Source organism: Neovison vison, chromosome 4, assembly GCF_020171115.1.
Source record: "Neovison vison isolate M4711 chromosome 4, ASM_NN_V1, whole genome shotgun sequence".
NCBI classification, from domain to species: Eukaryota; Metazoa; Chordata; class Mammalia; order Carnivora; family Mustelidae; genus Neogale; species Neogale vison.
In genome coordinates this window covers 174,408,733-174,425,170 of record NC_058094.1, presented here as the reverse complement: position 1 = coordinate 174,425,170, position 16,438 = coordinate 174,408,733, and the positions used below count along the sequence as shown (strand labels likewise).

Genomic DNA, 16,438 nt, shown 5'->3' with positions numbered 1-16,438 from the left:
CAGGAGGTTCAGAGAACGCCCCTCAAAATCAATAAGAATAGGCCCACACCCCGTCACCTAATAGTAAAATTTACAAGCCTTAGTGACAAAGAGAAAATCCTGAAAGCAGCCCGGGAAAAGAAGTCTGTAACATACAATGGTAAAAGTATTAGATTGGCAGCTGACTTACCCACAGAGACCTGGCAGGCCAGAAAGAGCTGGCATGATATTTTCAGAGCACTAAACGAGAAAAACATGCAGCCAAGAATACTATATCCAGCTAGGCTATCATTGAAAATAGAAGGAGAGATTAAAAGCTTCCAGGACAAACAAAAACTGAAAAAATTTGCAAACACCAAACCAGCTCTACAGGAAATACTGAAAGGGGTCCTCTAAGCAAAGAGAGAGCCTACAAGTGGTAGGTCAGAAAGGAACACAGACAATATACAGTAACAGTCACCTTACAGGCAATACAATGGCACTAAAATCATATCTCTCAATAGTTACCCTGAATGTTAATGGGCTAAATGCCCCAATCAAAAGACACAGGGTATCAGAATGGATAAAAAAACAAAACCCATCTATATGTTGCCTCCAAGAAACTCATTTTAAACCCGAAGACACCTCCAGACTTAAAGTGAGGGGGTGGAAAAGAATTTACCATGCTAATGGACATCAGAAAAAAGCAGGAGTGGCAATCCTTATATCAGATCAATTAGATTTTAAGCCAAAGACTATAATAAGAGATGAGGAAGGACACTATATCATATTCAAAAGGGTCTGTCCAACAAGAAGATCTAACAATTTTAAATATCTATGCCCCCAACGTGGGCGCAGCAAACTATATAAACCAATTAATAACAAAATCAAAGAAACACATCAACAATAATACAATAATAGTAGGGGACTTTAACACTCCCCTCACTGAAATGGACAGATCATCGAAGCAAAAGATCAACAGGGAAATAAAGGCCTTAAATGATACACTGGATGAGATGGACATCACAGATATATTCAGAACATTTCATCCCAAAGCAACAGAATACACATTCTTCTCTAGTGCACAGGGAACATTCTCCAGAATAGATCACATCCTCGGTCCTAAATCAGGACTCAACCAGTATTAAAAGATTGGGATCATTCCCTGCATATTTTCAGACCACAATGCTCTGAAGCTAGAACTCAACCACAAGAGGAAGTTTGGAAAGAACACAAATACATGGAGACTAAACAGCATCCTTCTAAAGAATGAATGGGTCAACCGGGAAATTAAAGAAGAATTGAAAAAAATCATGGAAACAAATGATAATGAAAATACAACGGTTCAAAATCTGTGGGACACAACAAAGGCAGTCCTGAGAGGAAAATATATAGCGGTACAAGCTTTTCTCAAGAAACAAGAAAGGTCTCAGGTACACAACCTAACCCTACACCTAAAGGAGCTGGAGAAAGAACAAGAAAGAAACCCTAAGCCCAGCAGGAGAAGAGAAATCATAAAGATCAGAGCAGAAATCAATGAAATAGAAACCAAAAAAACAATAGAACAAATCAACCAAACTAGGAGCTGGTTCTTTGAAAGAATTAATAAAATTGATAAACCCCTGGCCAGACTTATCAAAAAGAAAAGAGAAAGGACCCAAATAAATAAAATCATGAATGAAAGAGGAGAGATCACAACTAACACCAAAGAAATACAAACTTATAAGAACATACTATGAGCAACTCTACGCCAACAAATTTGACAATCTGGAAGAAATGGATGCATTCCTAGAAACATATAAACTACCACAATTGAACCAGGAAGAAATAGAAAGCCTGAACAGACCCATAACCAGTAAGGAGATTGAAACAGTCATTAAAAATCTCCAAACAAACAAAAGCCCAGGGCCAGATGGCTTCCCGGGGGAATTCTACCAAACATTTAAAGAAGAACTAATTCCTATTCTCCTGAAACTGTTCCAAAAAATAGAAATGGAAGGAAAACTCCCAAACTCATTTTATGAGGCCAGCATCACCTTGATCCCAAAACCAGACAAGGATCCCATCAAAAAAGAGAGCTATAGACCAATATCCTTGATGAACACAGATGCAAAAATTCTCACCAAAATACTAGCCAATAGGATTCAACAGTACATTAAAAGGATTATTCACCACGACCAAGTGGGATTTATCCCAGGGCTGGAAGGTTGGTTCAACATCCGCAAATCAGTCAATGTGATACAACACATCAATAAAAGAAAGAACAAGAACCATATGATACTTTCAGTAGATGCTGAAAAAGCATTTGACAAAGTACAGCATCCCTTCCTGATCAAAACTCTTCAAAGTGTAGGGATAGAGGGCACATACCTCAATATCATCAAAGCCATCTATGAAAAACCCACTGCAAATATCATTCTCAATGGAGAAAAACTGAAAGCTTTTCCGCTAAGGTCAGGAACACGGCAGGGATGTCCATTATCACCACTGCTATTCAACATAGTACTAGAAGTCCTAGCCTCAGCAATCAGACAACAAAAGGAAATTAAAGGCATCCAGATCGGCAAAGAAGAAGTCAAATTATCACACTTCGCAGATGATATGATACTCTATGTGGAAAACCCAAAAGACTCCACTCCAAAACTGCTAGAACTTGTACAGGAATTCAGTAAAGTGTCAGGATATAAAATCAATGCACAGAAATCAGTTGCATTTCTCTACACCAACAACAAGAGAGAAGAAAGAGAAATTAAGGAGTCAATCCCATTTACAATTGCACCCCAAACCATAAGATACCTAGGAATAAACCTAACCAAAGAGTCACAGAATCTATACTCAGAAAACTATAAAGTACTCATGAAAGAAATTGAGGAAGACACAAAGAAATGGAAAAATGTTCCATGCTCCTGGATTGGAAGAATAAATATTGTGAAAATGTCTATGCTACCTAAAGCAATCTACACATTTAATGCAATTCCTATCAAAGTACCATCCATCTTTTTCAAAGAAATGGAACAAATAATTTTAAAATTTATATGGAACCAGAAAAGACCTCGAATAGCCAAAGGGATATTGAAAAAGAAAGCCAAAGTTGGTGGCATCACAATTCCGGACTTCAAGCTTTATTACAAAGCTGTCATCATCAAGACAGCATGGTACTGGCACAAAAACAGACACATAGACCAATGGAACAGAATAGAGAGCCCAGAAATAGACCCTCAACTCTATGGTCAACTAATCTTCGACAAAGCAGGAAAGAATGTCCAATGGAAAAAAGACAGCCTCTTTAATAAATGGTGTTGGGAAAATTGGACAGCCACGTGCAGAAAAATGAAATTGGACCATTTCCTTACACCACACACAAAAATAGACTCAAAATGGATGAAGGACCTCAATGTGAGAAAGGAATCCATCAAAATCCTTGAGGAGAACACAGGCAGCAACCTCTTTGACCTCAGCCGCAGCAACATCTTCCTAGGAACATCGCCAAAGGCAAGGGAAGCAAAGGCAAAAATGAACTTTTGGGATTTCATCAAAATCAAAAGCTTTTGCACAGCAAAGGAAACAGTTAACAAAACCAAAAGACAACTGACAGAATGGGAGAAGATATTTGCAAACGACATATCAGATAAAGGACTAGTGTCCAGAATCTATAAAGAACTTAACAAACTCAACACCCAAAGAACAAATAATCCAATCAAGAAATGGGCAGAGGACATGAACAGACGTTTCTGCAAAGAAGACATCCAGATGGCCAACAGACACATGAAAAAGTGCTCCATATCACTCGGCATCAGGGAAATACAAATCAAAACCACAATGAGATATCACCTCACACCAGTCAGAATGGCTAAAATCAACGAGTCAGGAAATGACAGATGCTGGCGAGGATGCGGAGAAAGGGGAACCCTCCTACACTGTTGGTGGGAATGCAAGCTTGTGCAACCACTCTGGAAAACAGCATGGAGGTTCCTCAAAATGTTGAAAATAGAACTGCCCTATGACCCAGCAATTGCACTACTGGGAATTTACCCTAAAGATACAAACGTAGTGATCCAAAGGGGCACGTGCACCCGAATGTTTATAGCAGCAATGTCCACAATAGCCAAACTATGGAAAGAACCTAGATGTCCATCAACAGATGAATGGATCAAGAAGAGGTGGTATATATACACAATGGAATACTATGCAGCCATCAAAAGAAACGAAATCTTGCCATTTGCGACAACATGGATGGAACTAGAGCGTATCATGCTTAGCGAAATAAGTCAAGCGGAGAAAGACAAATATCATATGATCTCCCTGATATGAGGAAGTGGTGATGCAACATGGGGGCTTAAGTGGGTAGGAGAAGAATCCATGAAACAAGATGGGATAGGGAGGGAAACAAACCATAAGTGACTCTTAATCTCACGAAACAAACTGTGGGTTGCTGGGGGGAGGGGGGTTGGGAGAAGGCGGTAGGGTTATGGACATTGGGGAGGGTATGTGCTTTTGGGTAAATTGGAAGGGGAGATGAACCATGAGAGACTATGGACTCTGAAAAACAATCTGAGGGGTTTGAAGTGGCGGGGGGGGGTGGGAGGTTGGGGTACCAGGTGGTGGGTATTATAGAGGGCACAGCTTGCATGGAGCACTGGGTGTGGTGAAAAAATAATGAATACTGTTTTTCTGAAAATAAATAAATTGGAAAAAAAAAAAAAAAGAAAGTACTTCACTGTCATGAGACTATTTTCAAATTTTGTTAAGACAAATACCACCAGAAATTGTTAGTAGATGTTTTCCTGATTTACAAAGGGAAGCAATGTACTACTGTTGTTCTTAACCTTCCTAACCTAAAAAAAGTTCCTTTGAGTTGAGACTTATATTAAATTTGCACATATTCAGTGGAAGTGAGTCAAGCAAAGGGAAAATAATGATCTTAGGTTGAGATACAGAATACTGTTCCTGGTTTTTTCCACCCTCAAACATATTTGTAGAAATCCCTATTTTAAATTTAAAATAAATTTTATGTATTTTCATTGCTTGTTTATTTTCACTTATTGTCAATGTTATATACTCTGTAATGAGTTGAGATGGGTTTAAAATGCCTTCTAAAATTAGTAAATTTTATTTTGTTTGAAAACTTCAATAAATTATATAAATAACATTATACCATGAAACAAAACAGATGTAATTTGAAAGATTATATATTCAGCTTTCTTCTAAATTTGTTAGAATGAACCTTTTATGGATAAAATGAGCAATGGCCTGGACCAACTAAATTCTGTTATAAAATTTTTAGATGTGGATGATTTTTTTTTTTTACCAATAATTCATGTAAAAACTTTTGAAAGATGCTTATACAGATTGTGGTTTTTTGTTTTTTTGTTTTTAATAAGTGAAAAGGAGACTCTAGAGACTGCTAGGTTTAAATTTTGTTTTTGGTTTTATGTTGAGTCCAAGTATTGTTACCAAAGTTAATATATGCTTATGTATGATGGCTCTTGTAGTATTTTAAGTAATGTTAACCCCTTCTCAGGTTCCTGAGTACAGGTTACCTTTTTAATGTTAATTTGTTTTTGTGTTCATGTACTTAATAATTTACTCTTTCTTCCCACGTGTGTAACAAAATTATAGTTGTGTATTTAAAAAAAAGATGAGTGTTAATAACTTATGTTTTTGAAAATAGGCATCTGTTATATTCCTCAAAGCCATTAATACCTTTACGTTTTCTCTCAAAATGAGACAGTAATCAAGTTAATTTCTTCACTAGCTTCTTTATTATATATGTTTAGGTAAATAACAGTGAATTATAGTATACTTTTTCTTTGCTCCTCTGCTGCCCAGCATCTTCATGAATAAATAGATTCTTTTATCTATTTGGTATGTCCCTAAAAAGGTAAATTAATTTGAGTGCTAATTTAAGGAAAATTCACCAAAAAAAAAAAAAAACCTTATTTAAAAATATCAGTCCAAGGAGAGGTGTATACTGCTTTTGGCTTATCTGTTTTATTTGTTACTATTTCACGGGATGGACTAAATTAGCAGTGTTTCTTGAGGTTTGTTACTTTTAAGGTAGAGTAATAAAATTAATAATCACTTTTTTCATGAGTATTGTGGTATTTTGTATCATTCTTTAAGACCTATTATTCCAAATGGTCAAGTGTTCAAGTGCTAGTATCTGCAAACAGAAACCACTTAGACTCATACCAAAGGTATTTGGTTCAGAATTGGGCTGTATAACTAAGAAGAATGTAGAGCATTCAGAAAGGGTTCAGAAGGAACCAAGAAGTGTCTCAAATGCTCTTCTAAAAGCAAGGAAAACCATTTGGAATCCCTAAGATGTTCTGTCTGGGTGAGAAATACATGATATACTTGGGGTCAGAATTTTAGATTGAACTGGAAAAAAGTTTTTTCTTTGTATTTTAAGCACTTAGGTAGTATTTTAAAGTCTTGGCACATAAAATACTTAAAATAATATTGTTCAAAGACTTGGCCAAGTAGATTTGATATACCTTGGGTCTTGTGAAAGGAAAGACTGAGATGTAATAGAAATTAAGTAAACAAAATCTTAGTGTAAATAAATTCAATCTCTCTGGTAATGGTGTTGTTTAATTAGTCATTAAAATTAACATACTTTAACTTTTTGATAAAAAAAATTATATAATGCTTTTATCTAATGTGTTTTTTATAAGGTCAAAAGAAATAGACTGGCAACCTTATTTTACTACACGTATTGTAGATGATTTTGGCACACACCTACGAGTATTCAGAAAGGCTCAACAGAAGATAACAGAAAAAGATGATCAAGCAAAAGGTAATACCTTTATTCCCTTTGAAAATTAGGACTTTATTTAAAATATGTCTTTATCATTCTTTATGTCTTATTCTTTTCTTTGTGCAGGTACAGCAGAAGATCTGGTGGATACTTTCTTTGAAGTTGAAGTTGAAATGGAGAAGGACGTTTGCCGTGATCTAGTGTGCACTTCTCCCAAAGATGAAGAAGGTTTTCTTCTCAGTTTAACTCTTTGGAGAATAGTAACCGTTAATATTGGTTAGAGACAAGTTAGCAGAGCCAGGGAACAAAATACGGTTAAAGGGTGAAATTATTCTTACAGGATGGGTAGCATAGTATAGACACTGTCACTAGTCATCTTATTTTTTAACTCTTAAAAGTAGTTTTCAGATTTTTTTCTCTGTTTTTAAAAGTCCTCTTTAAAATTTAAAGATGGTAATTAAAGATTACTTCTCTTCTTTTAAAATAGAGCAGGCACAAACAATATATAACTAAATTTACTTTTTAGGATATATAGTAATTTATCTTCTCCTTGAATTTATTAATTCTACTTCAGGAGTATACCTATTACCCTAAAATATTTTCTAAGAGAATGAGTATAATGATTTCAAATACATTTTATGGGGTAGAATGGACTTGTCTTTTCTTTGTGAGAGGTTAGACTGGGTAAGCTTTCACTGAGGAGGTTATCTTTTCCTAGTTTTGTAGCCTCTCAGAAAGAGTCTTTGCTACTTGGCGCATTTTGGATTAATAGGATCAGCTATATAATTCTGTTCCCAGCAAGTGTCAGCATATGAACTACAGAGAAGTTGTTCTAGTTGTGGAAATTGTTTTCTTCGATTTTTAAATTGTGCTCTTCCTCTCCTTTTTCTTCTTTTCTTTATATTACACTACTGTTGAATTTTTAATTGTCATTTCATTAACACTGGCATGAAATAATAGCTAAGTATAAGAAATACAGTGATTTGTAGTACTTTCATGTAAATCAAGGAAGTAGTAAAGTAGAAGAGCATATTCTTTTTCTTTTCTTATTACCTACCAGGATAGTGGAGGTTCTTTCTTGAAAGAAGAATTACAAGTATATTTTAAAATATGCAAATAGCTTGTAAGTACACAAAGGTAATGTGTAGTAGAAGTGTAGAGTACGTGGTATAACCATAACTGTTTTGGGGCAAAACACTTTGATAATTGAAGTTTCTCAGTGATTCAAAAACACAGTAAAACTGAGCAGAATAAAGAAAAATTAGTTTGATTAGTGAATCGTTACTGTTTAGAGAATAATGAAAAAATTTAATCAATACTGATTTGTACTAATTAATTATTAAAATAATAAGCTGTTATAATTGGGAAACTACTTATTTATGCCTTTATGTGTTTTTTTAATCACAAATCGTTGGAGATTTTATTTTCTAATGTTATTATAGCTAGCTTTTTCATTTCTAGGATTCCTAAGGGATTTGTGTGAGGTCTTATTATATTTATTGCTACCTCCTGGAGATTTCCAGAACAAGATCATGCGATACTTTGTCAGGGTAAGCAAGCTTAAACTCATATCAAATAAATGGCTATAAAGAAACTTTGTATAGTAATTCTCAAAGTATTTGGTTTCAGGACCCCATTAAATTCTTAAAAATTATTGAGGACCTCAAAGTGCTTTTGTTCACATGGGCTTTATTTATCAACATTTACTGTATATAAGTTAAAACTAAGAAATTTTGAAACACAAGACTATACAGGCACACATTCATTACTTGATTTCTATCATCACACCATCATGTTCCTTTTTGAAAATATCACTCTGTGCTTGTCTCCTTCCATCCCCCAGAGATCCCTGGACAATACTTTGAGAACTGTTTGACTTAGAGTTCAGTACGGGGATTTTGGGTTATAGCAAAGATACGTTTTAAATTTTGTTTAATATAGCTTTACCTATAAACTTACTGGAATTAGGTTAATTAAAATAACACTTTTGGATAGAAACTTACCAAAAAAAAAAAACTAAGCAGCTATGATTCTGCTTCTTATAATTAGAAAATGTGTTAAAGTAGATGAGAACAGTAGTCTTGGACTTTTTATTCCCCCAATATAAACATCAGAGTAAAATTCTATATACAGGGGCACCTTGGTGGCTCAGTCAGTTAAGGGGCTGCCTTCAGCTCAGGTCATGATGTCAGGGTCCTGGGATCAAGTTCTACATAAGGCTCTCTGCTCAGCAGGGAGTCTGCTTCTCCCTCTTCCTCTGCTTATACTCTCTCTTTGTGTCAAATAAATAAATAAACAAACAAGTCTTTTTAAAAAAAATTTTATGTACAGATGTAAAGGAATAACTCTTTTGTTTTGATTGCTGGTTGTGACTGAGAAATGCTGGCTAGTTAGGTACAACCCTTATGCTGGTTGAATGGGTTTTAAGTGTCTAATTTATATGAAAATGAAAGCTTAGGATCTTTTTGTCTACCATCCAGCAAAATAGATGCCAATTCCTGAGGTGTGCTTTTATACTCGTATGTTATTATTTAAGCAATACCAACAATTTCTTAGTACCTACCTAACTTGAGTTCAGTACACTTCTTAAGTAGGGTAGTGGTGCTGTGAATTGAGTAGTAAACACTTGGTTTTTATGGGAAATACCTGATAAATGATGTATTGTTAAGACCGATTATTTGGGCTAGTCATCATTATTAAGGGCAGTAAATACCTGACACGTCTATCTGTAGATTCACATCTACCATTGAAGGAAGACACTGCTAATCAGTTACAGTACTCATTTGTGTTGAGTTTTTGTTTGGCAGCAGAATCTTTGTCTACCTGGTTCACTAGACAGCTGCTACTGGGCAGTGTCTCAGCAACTTTCACATGGCTGGCAAACTTTTCCCTCTTGAAATTTTGTCTTTGCTTGGGTTCCATGTCATTGCTGTCCTGATTTTTCTCTTCCTTTGGTCTCCTTTTTAGTTATTTTTACATGTTTTAACTCCTCTTGTATTTAACTTTCAAATTTACAAGTTCTTTAGGCCTGAGCCCTCTTTTTTGCTCATCCATTCCTGTGGCTTTAAATACTTTCCAAGTGCTAGTGACTTTCCAATTTATATCTGTCATACAGACTTTCCTTCTGAACTTTAGCTCCCTCTGACTAGCTGCTCACTGAAATTGCCATTTGATTGGCTCACAGTCTTTTTAAACTTAAATGTTTAAAATGGAAATCTTACTCTTGTTTCCGTGTCCTGTCTTGCCTTTTAGTCTCCTCTCCATCCTAGTAAAGGCTGTGACCATCCAGCAAATATTTCCCATCTCGAGTTCTTCCAGAGGTTTACAAGGACTTTGTTTACCTTTCTGGTCTTTGTGCCATGCTGTCACTGTATTCCAACTATGCTGTCTTCTCCAGAAGTGCCATTTTCTCCCTACTGTAGGGCCCACCTCTTACTCTTTTTTTTTTTTTCCTGATCAAAATGATTCCCCATATTCTCTTGGCTAAGTTGTATTCACCCCTCATATCCCACTTCTTCAGAAATGCCTACCCTGACCACCCAATCTAAAGTGCCCTCATAATTCCCTATTACTGTAGGTAAGTACACAATTTTTTTTTCCTTCAAAGCATGTACCATATTTTAATATTATAATTTACTTACTTGATGCCTTCCCCCTCCCTGGTAGTACTGTAAGGCCCATTAGGACACAGGCCCTATCTGTATCATCATCATGTACCTCGTGGTTATCACAGTGCCTGGCACATAGCACATAACCCTGTCAGAGAATTAGTTTTTTGTTTTTTGTTTTTTTTTTAAGATTTTATTTATTTATTTGACAGATCACAAGTAGGCAGAGAGGCAGGCAGAGAGAGAGAGAGAGAAGGAAGCAGGCTCCCTGCTGAGCGGAGAGCCCAAAGCGGGGCTCGATCCCAGGATCCAGAGATCATGACCTGAGCTGAAGGCAGAGGCTTTAACCCACTGAGCCACCCAGGTGCCCCAGAGAATTAGTTTTAATGAGGGGAAACTTTTTGCCCTTCTTGCTGAAGGTGCGCATATTACTGCGGCTCCTGAAGATGATTATTATAGGATTATTTAAAGAGCAAATATGTTTTGCTGTAGATTGGTCTGTCTTTATGGTTGAATCTGATTGTGTGTAATTACAGAGTCCTGCATTCAGCAAATCAGGTTTTTCTCTTGTAACTTGGTAATTCTTTATCAGTTTTCTTTTGTTGGTAATTTAAGTTTTCCTAAAGATGGTTTTGTTCAGATTAAATGACATGTTAAAGAGTTCTTACTTCTTTCCTTTGTATGGATCTTTTATAGAAATTGTACAAATCATAGCATTTGACTACGGTAATTGCTATTTAATTGTCTTGCTTTCTGTCCATTACCACGCTTTATTTATTTAAAGATTCATGGCCTCAGTGACTTTGTAGCTTTTAAGCCTTCATATTTGACAGCTGGTGCTTGTCTTAAGGTAGAAATTACATGGCTATGGCTACTTATTTTGGAATATTTAGAGCTCTCACTAGAACCTGTATAGAAATTGTTGAGTCATATGATTACATCTTGACTAACCAAACCCTTTCATGAGGCAAATTAGAAGATCAATATAATTTTCTAAGACAGGCTGACTAATTGCATTGTCTAATGAGAAGCATTAAATTTATTCACAGTTATTCCCCACGTGCTTTTTATTTCTTACTTTGAAAAGAAACTTTCGAGAAACATAGTTTTGTTTATGAATTTTCTCCTTACAAAGCACATTTTTAAATTTGAACATATGTGGCCAGAGAGAATTTGAAGGAAAGAATTATGTAAATAATATAATTTTTAAGAAGTTGGAGACTAAAACTAATCTTTTTTTTTTTTTTTTTAAAGATTTTATTTATTTATTTGTCAGAGAGAGAGAGAGAGAGGGAGAGCAAGCACAGGCAGACAGAGTGGCAGGCAGAGGCAGAGGGAGAAGCAGGCTTCCTGTAGAGCCAAGGAGCCCAATGTGGGACTCGATCCCAGGACGCTGGGATCATGACCTGAGCCCAAGGCAGCTGCTTAACCAACTGAGCCACCCAGGCGTCCCGAGACTAAAACTAATCTTAAAAGAATAAACAATTCCTCCTCCTCCTCCTCCTTTTAAAAAAGATTTTATTTATTTACTTGAGGAGAGAGACCGTGAGAGAGGGAATACAAGCAGGAGGAGTGGGAGAAGGAGAAGCAGGCTTCCCACTGGGCAGGCAACCTGATGCAGGGCTTGATCCCAGGACCCTCGGATCATCAGATCATGACCTGAGCTGAAGGCAGATGGCTGACAGTTGAGCCACCCAGGCACCTCTAAACAATTCCTCATAATTTGAGATTGTAAGATGTCTCAAAAGATACTTCTAAAAGTTAACGGAACCGTCCCACATTCGATGTAGAGATTACTGAAAAAAATTAATTAGTAAAAATAAATAAGAGGTGCCTGGCACCTCTTGGTAAAACATGCTACTCTTAATCTGGGGTTGTGAGGTTGAGCCCCACATTGGGTGTAAAGATTACTTAAAAGATATGAAGAAAAGAAAGTAAGTAAATAATTAAAAGTTTCTGGAACCTTCATGATTGCCTTTTGGAAATGTTAATTCATCATTGGTAATAGTTTTCAGAGACTTACACAGCTTACAAAAGTAGAGTTTATATAAAATAGCTCTCTAAAGGAAAATAAAGTGAAGGCTGCCTTTTATGAGATTATATCAGAAAATGGACCAGATAAGTTAGAGATCTTGACAAAAGGAATAAATTGGCCCTTTAATTAGAAAAGTAAAATATCCTGTCAAAGTTACAGTCACTTAGTCTTTTTCCAGTTTTCTTTAGAAATGGTATTTCATAGATTTATGTATCAGCATGCATAAAAGAATAAAGATTAATAATGGGTGAAGCTGTGGTATTAATAGAATCAGCACTAAACTCTTCATTTCCATCCCTTTACTATTTATGTAATGCCTGCCATGTTGAGGAATATGACCTTGAGTAAATAGTTTTGAAGATTGACAAATTAGTAGATCACTTGACACGTGTCATTCGTATGCTGAACATTCCTAGATAGTGGTAGCGTTCTAGAGAAGTAGAAAACAGACAGTTACATAGAGGATGATAAGTGACAAATCCCATAAATTCAGGGCATGGGTATATTTAAAAAATGAAAATACAAAAATACTCAGCTGAAATGATCAAGGCTTTTTCGTTTGGAGATTTTATTCTGTAGTCAGTCCTGGGAGGAAGAGCAGGATTTTAGTAGGTAGGAGCATAAATAGCTATAAAAAATGGGAGGATCTGTTCTAGAGAAGGATGAATAATTAACATACTATTTTATTTTCTATTAGGAAAGATTTCAAACACAAACAAGTATAGAGAATAATACAGTAGACATTTATGTACCAACTACCCAAATTTAACCAATGTTAATGTTTTTTTTTTTTTTAAAGATTTTATTTATTTATTTGACAGACAGAAATCACAAGTAGGCAGAGAGGCAGGTAGAGAGAGAGGAAGGTAAGCAGGCTCCCCGCTGAGCAGAGAGCCCGACGCGGGGCTCGATCCCAGAACCTTGGGATCATGACCTGGGCCGAAGGCAGAGGCTTAACCCACTGAGCCACCCAGGTGCCCCTAATGTTTTACTTTAGTAGCTCTGTTCTTCTCTTGAAGGTAACTACTGTTCTAAAATTGGTTGTATATTTTTTTTTGTTTTTCTATTTTTATACTTCTAATATAGATGTAAGGATTCATAAATACATATGGTACCATGTTTTGCCTTTTTAAAAACTGATGTAAATGCTAACATACTAGAGCTACCCTTTTGCTTTTTTCCACTCAACACTAGATGCCATTGTGGAGATATATCCAGGTTGGTATAGGTAGCTTCATCTCACTTATTTTAACTGAGGTGTATTAGTTCACCTTTTTATAAGATTGTTTTGGCTTTCGGGTTTAACGTGTATCGTACCTTTCTTAAGTAACAGCATTGTGTTATTTACATTATGCTAGTGATTTGATAAATATATTAGGTTAAATTTGTTTTTGTTTTTTACATTTTTTGTCCAGGAAATTCTTGCACGAGGAATTCTTCTTCCATTAATAAATCAACTCAGTGATCCTGATTATATTAATCAATATATCATATGGATGGTATGTACTTTCTAAAATTATGACTCTGTTTTTAAAACAGTTTTTTCGAAATTTAGAAACAGTACTTGGTGAGCAGGAAGATCAAGAAATAATTTATTAAAGAAATTAGGTAAAAATATGTTTAAAGATAATCTTTATATTTCTCATATTTCTGTTTGCTAATATGTTGAGTGTGCAGCCAAATTCTTTTTAAGAAGTTTGTTAATAAGATAATCCTGTTACAATTTTGGTGTTGTTACTACTTATTTAAATTAAAAAGAAAAGGATATTTTACTGCCTGAGTGGATAGATGATGAGTATTTTAAAAAGTTGCTGTTTGCTTTTAAACAGAGCTTGTGGTCTGAACTACTTAATAGCATGTGCTTTACATTTTTATACCATATAATGGAGGAAAGTATGGTAAAAGGAACACTGGACTAAGAATGGGAGGAAGTGTGTTCTAGACTTGTGTCTGTAGGTTGCTTAGTGTGTGTATAAGTAGCTAGTTTTCTGTAAGTCATAGCTTTCTCATCTGTCAGATATATTAGAGGGTTAGTGATTACTAAGTTTACTGGGTCTAATTATTTTTGTGTTTGATTATATATGCTTTTCCTCAGTAAACTCATAGTTAAGAAAGAGTTGTAAATGGGCTATTGCTGGGAGTTCTTTGTTATATGCTTCTAGATCTTTGATTCATTTTCTTGAAATAGAATTTCTTCACCACAGTTGTCTTCTATTAACTCAGTCTAGCTTTCTTAGGAAAGAATTTCTTGTTCTTTGTTTCTAGTAGCCATTATAAAACTGGACATTGTTTTGGTGTTGTTGCAGCAGCAGTTTTTCTCTCTCCCACCAGATTGTGGGTTACCTGCGGGCAGAAATTGTTTTGTTAGCTTTGTATTTCTAGAGCCTTTTTTGCAGGCCATACAACTGGTTCTTCATTTCCTTTGTCAATTTTTTTAGTGTCCTGTTGGGCTCTATGAAAGCTTTAAAAACATGCATATCTTCCTAGTTAAAATTTTTGAAAATGCATATCCTTTGGTTAGGAGTTATACTCATGAAATTCATCCTTAAGTAATAATAAGTAAGTTTGAAACAATTTATATTTAAGGACATTAATGGCAACATTGCTTTTAAAACTAAAAAATTGAAAGCAATTTAAGTGTTCTACATGGAGGATTAGTTTAATAAGTTATGGCATATTGATAAAATGGAATACATGAAGCCATTAAAAAGAATGATAGTAGTGTATCTTAGTGTATCTTGAATAATGAAAAAATGCTAATATATATATATATTTTTTTAAAGATTTTATTTACTTGAGAGAGAGAGAGAGAGTGTGAGAGAGCAAGATCATAAGGCGGGGAGAAGCAGAGGGAGTAGCAGACTCCCCACTAAGCAGGGAGCCTGTTGTGGGACTTCATCCAAGGACCCCAGGATCATAGGAACATGCCCTGACAGAAGGCAGACACTTAACCAACTGAGCCACCCAGGCACCCAAGAGGTTTATATTTTTTATATGAAAAGGATAACCAGAGGTGATGTGTGTGTAGAGAATGCTTTTTAAAAAACAAATATATAAGTAATTATATTCTTATTAATGACTATAGAATTCTGATAGTATATATACTGTTTGAAATCTTAATAAGATTATGTGGATTATAAAAGATTATGAATGTTTTAGTTTTTTCTCTTGTGTATATATTGTACTTTATAGGGAGTATTAGTTATATAATAAAAAAAGTAATTTTTAAAAAACTAGGTAAAGAATAGCATGGAGGACAAGGGGCGTTAGAGAGGAGTAGGGAATTTGGGTAAATTGGAAGGGGAGGTGAACCATGAGAGACTATGGACTCTGAAAAACAATCTGAGGGGTTTGAAGTGGTGGGGGGTGGGAGGTTGGGGTACCAGGTGGTGGGTATTACCAGAGGGCACGGCTTGCATGGAGCACTGGGTGTGGTGAAAAAATAATGAATACTGTTTTTCTGAAAATAAATAAATTGGAAAAAAAAAACTAGGTAAAGAGGTAAAATTTAAAAACATTTCAGTAATGAAATAAGGGTAAATGGTATTAGGAAATGTTTTTTAGAACACAATAAAATGGATGTTTTATATTAAACTTAATCAAGATATAGTACTGTATAATCTTATTTGTGGTATATAAAAGGTACAGAATGTTATGGTTATCTCTCAGTCATGGGATTAGGAATAATTTTTTTCCTATATATTTTTCTTCAGCTTTCAGTTTTTCTTTTGCTGAATTTATATTAACTATATAATTAAATACATGGTGGAAACATTTGAGGGGGTGGAATTTAAAATATGCTCCAAAAGAAATTCAAACCAATATGTCTTTACTTGTTCTCCCTAGAGTTGGATTAATACTACTATTGTGTATGATGCTTGGGTCTTTTTTCTCGTTAATGAACAGGAATTGGCCCTTATTTCATTTTGCAATATAGAATCAGAAAATATATTTAAAAGAGCAAAGTTTATCAGTAAAGGATCTTTAGCCTACTTTGTTGTCTGGTTTAGTATTTTGACATTAATTGTGTGGTAAACCTTGTATCCATAGGTATTATAAATATTAAAATGAGCTCAG

General features: G+C 35.2%; 1 protein-coding gene across 4 annotated transcripts in view; it reads left to right on the top strand.

The window, feature by feature from the left end:
- Positions 1 to 16,438, top strand: part of SNX13 (sorting nexin 13) — a 133,631-nt gene that overhangs the window by 61,251 nt on the left and 55,942 nt on the right. For all 4 annotated transcript variants that reach the window (XR_006384280.1, XM_044246150.1, XM_044246148.1 and 1 more), the window contains exons 6-9: positions 6,636 to 6,757; positions 6,845 to 6,946; positions 8,180 to 8,268; positions 13,777 to 13,860. Coding sequence is in view for 3 of the 4 variants with exons in the window: in XM_044246150.1 (XP_044102085.1) it covers positions 6,636 to 6,757; positions 6,845 to 6,946; positions 8,180 to 8,268; positions 13,777 to 13,860 (397 nt within the window). In the remaining variant the exon portion in view is untranslated. The remainder of the gene's footprint in view (positions 1 to 6,635; positions 6,758 to 6,844; positions 6,947 to 8,179; positions 8,269 to 13,776; positions 13,861 to 16,438) is intronic.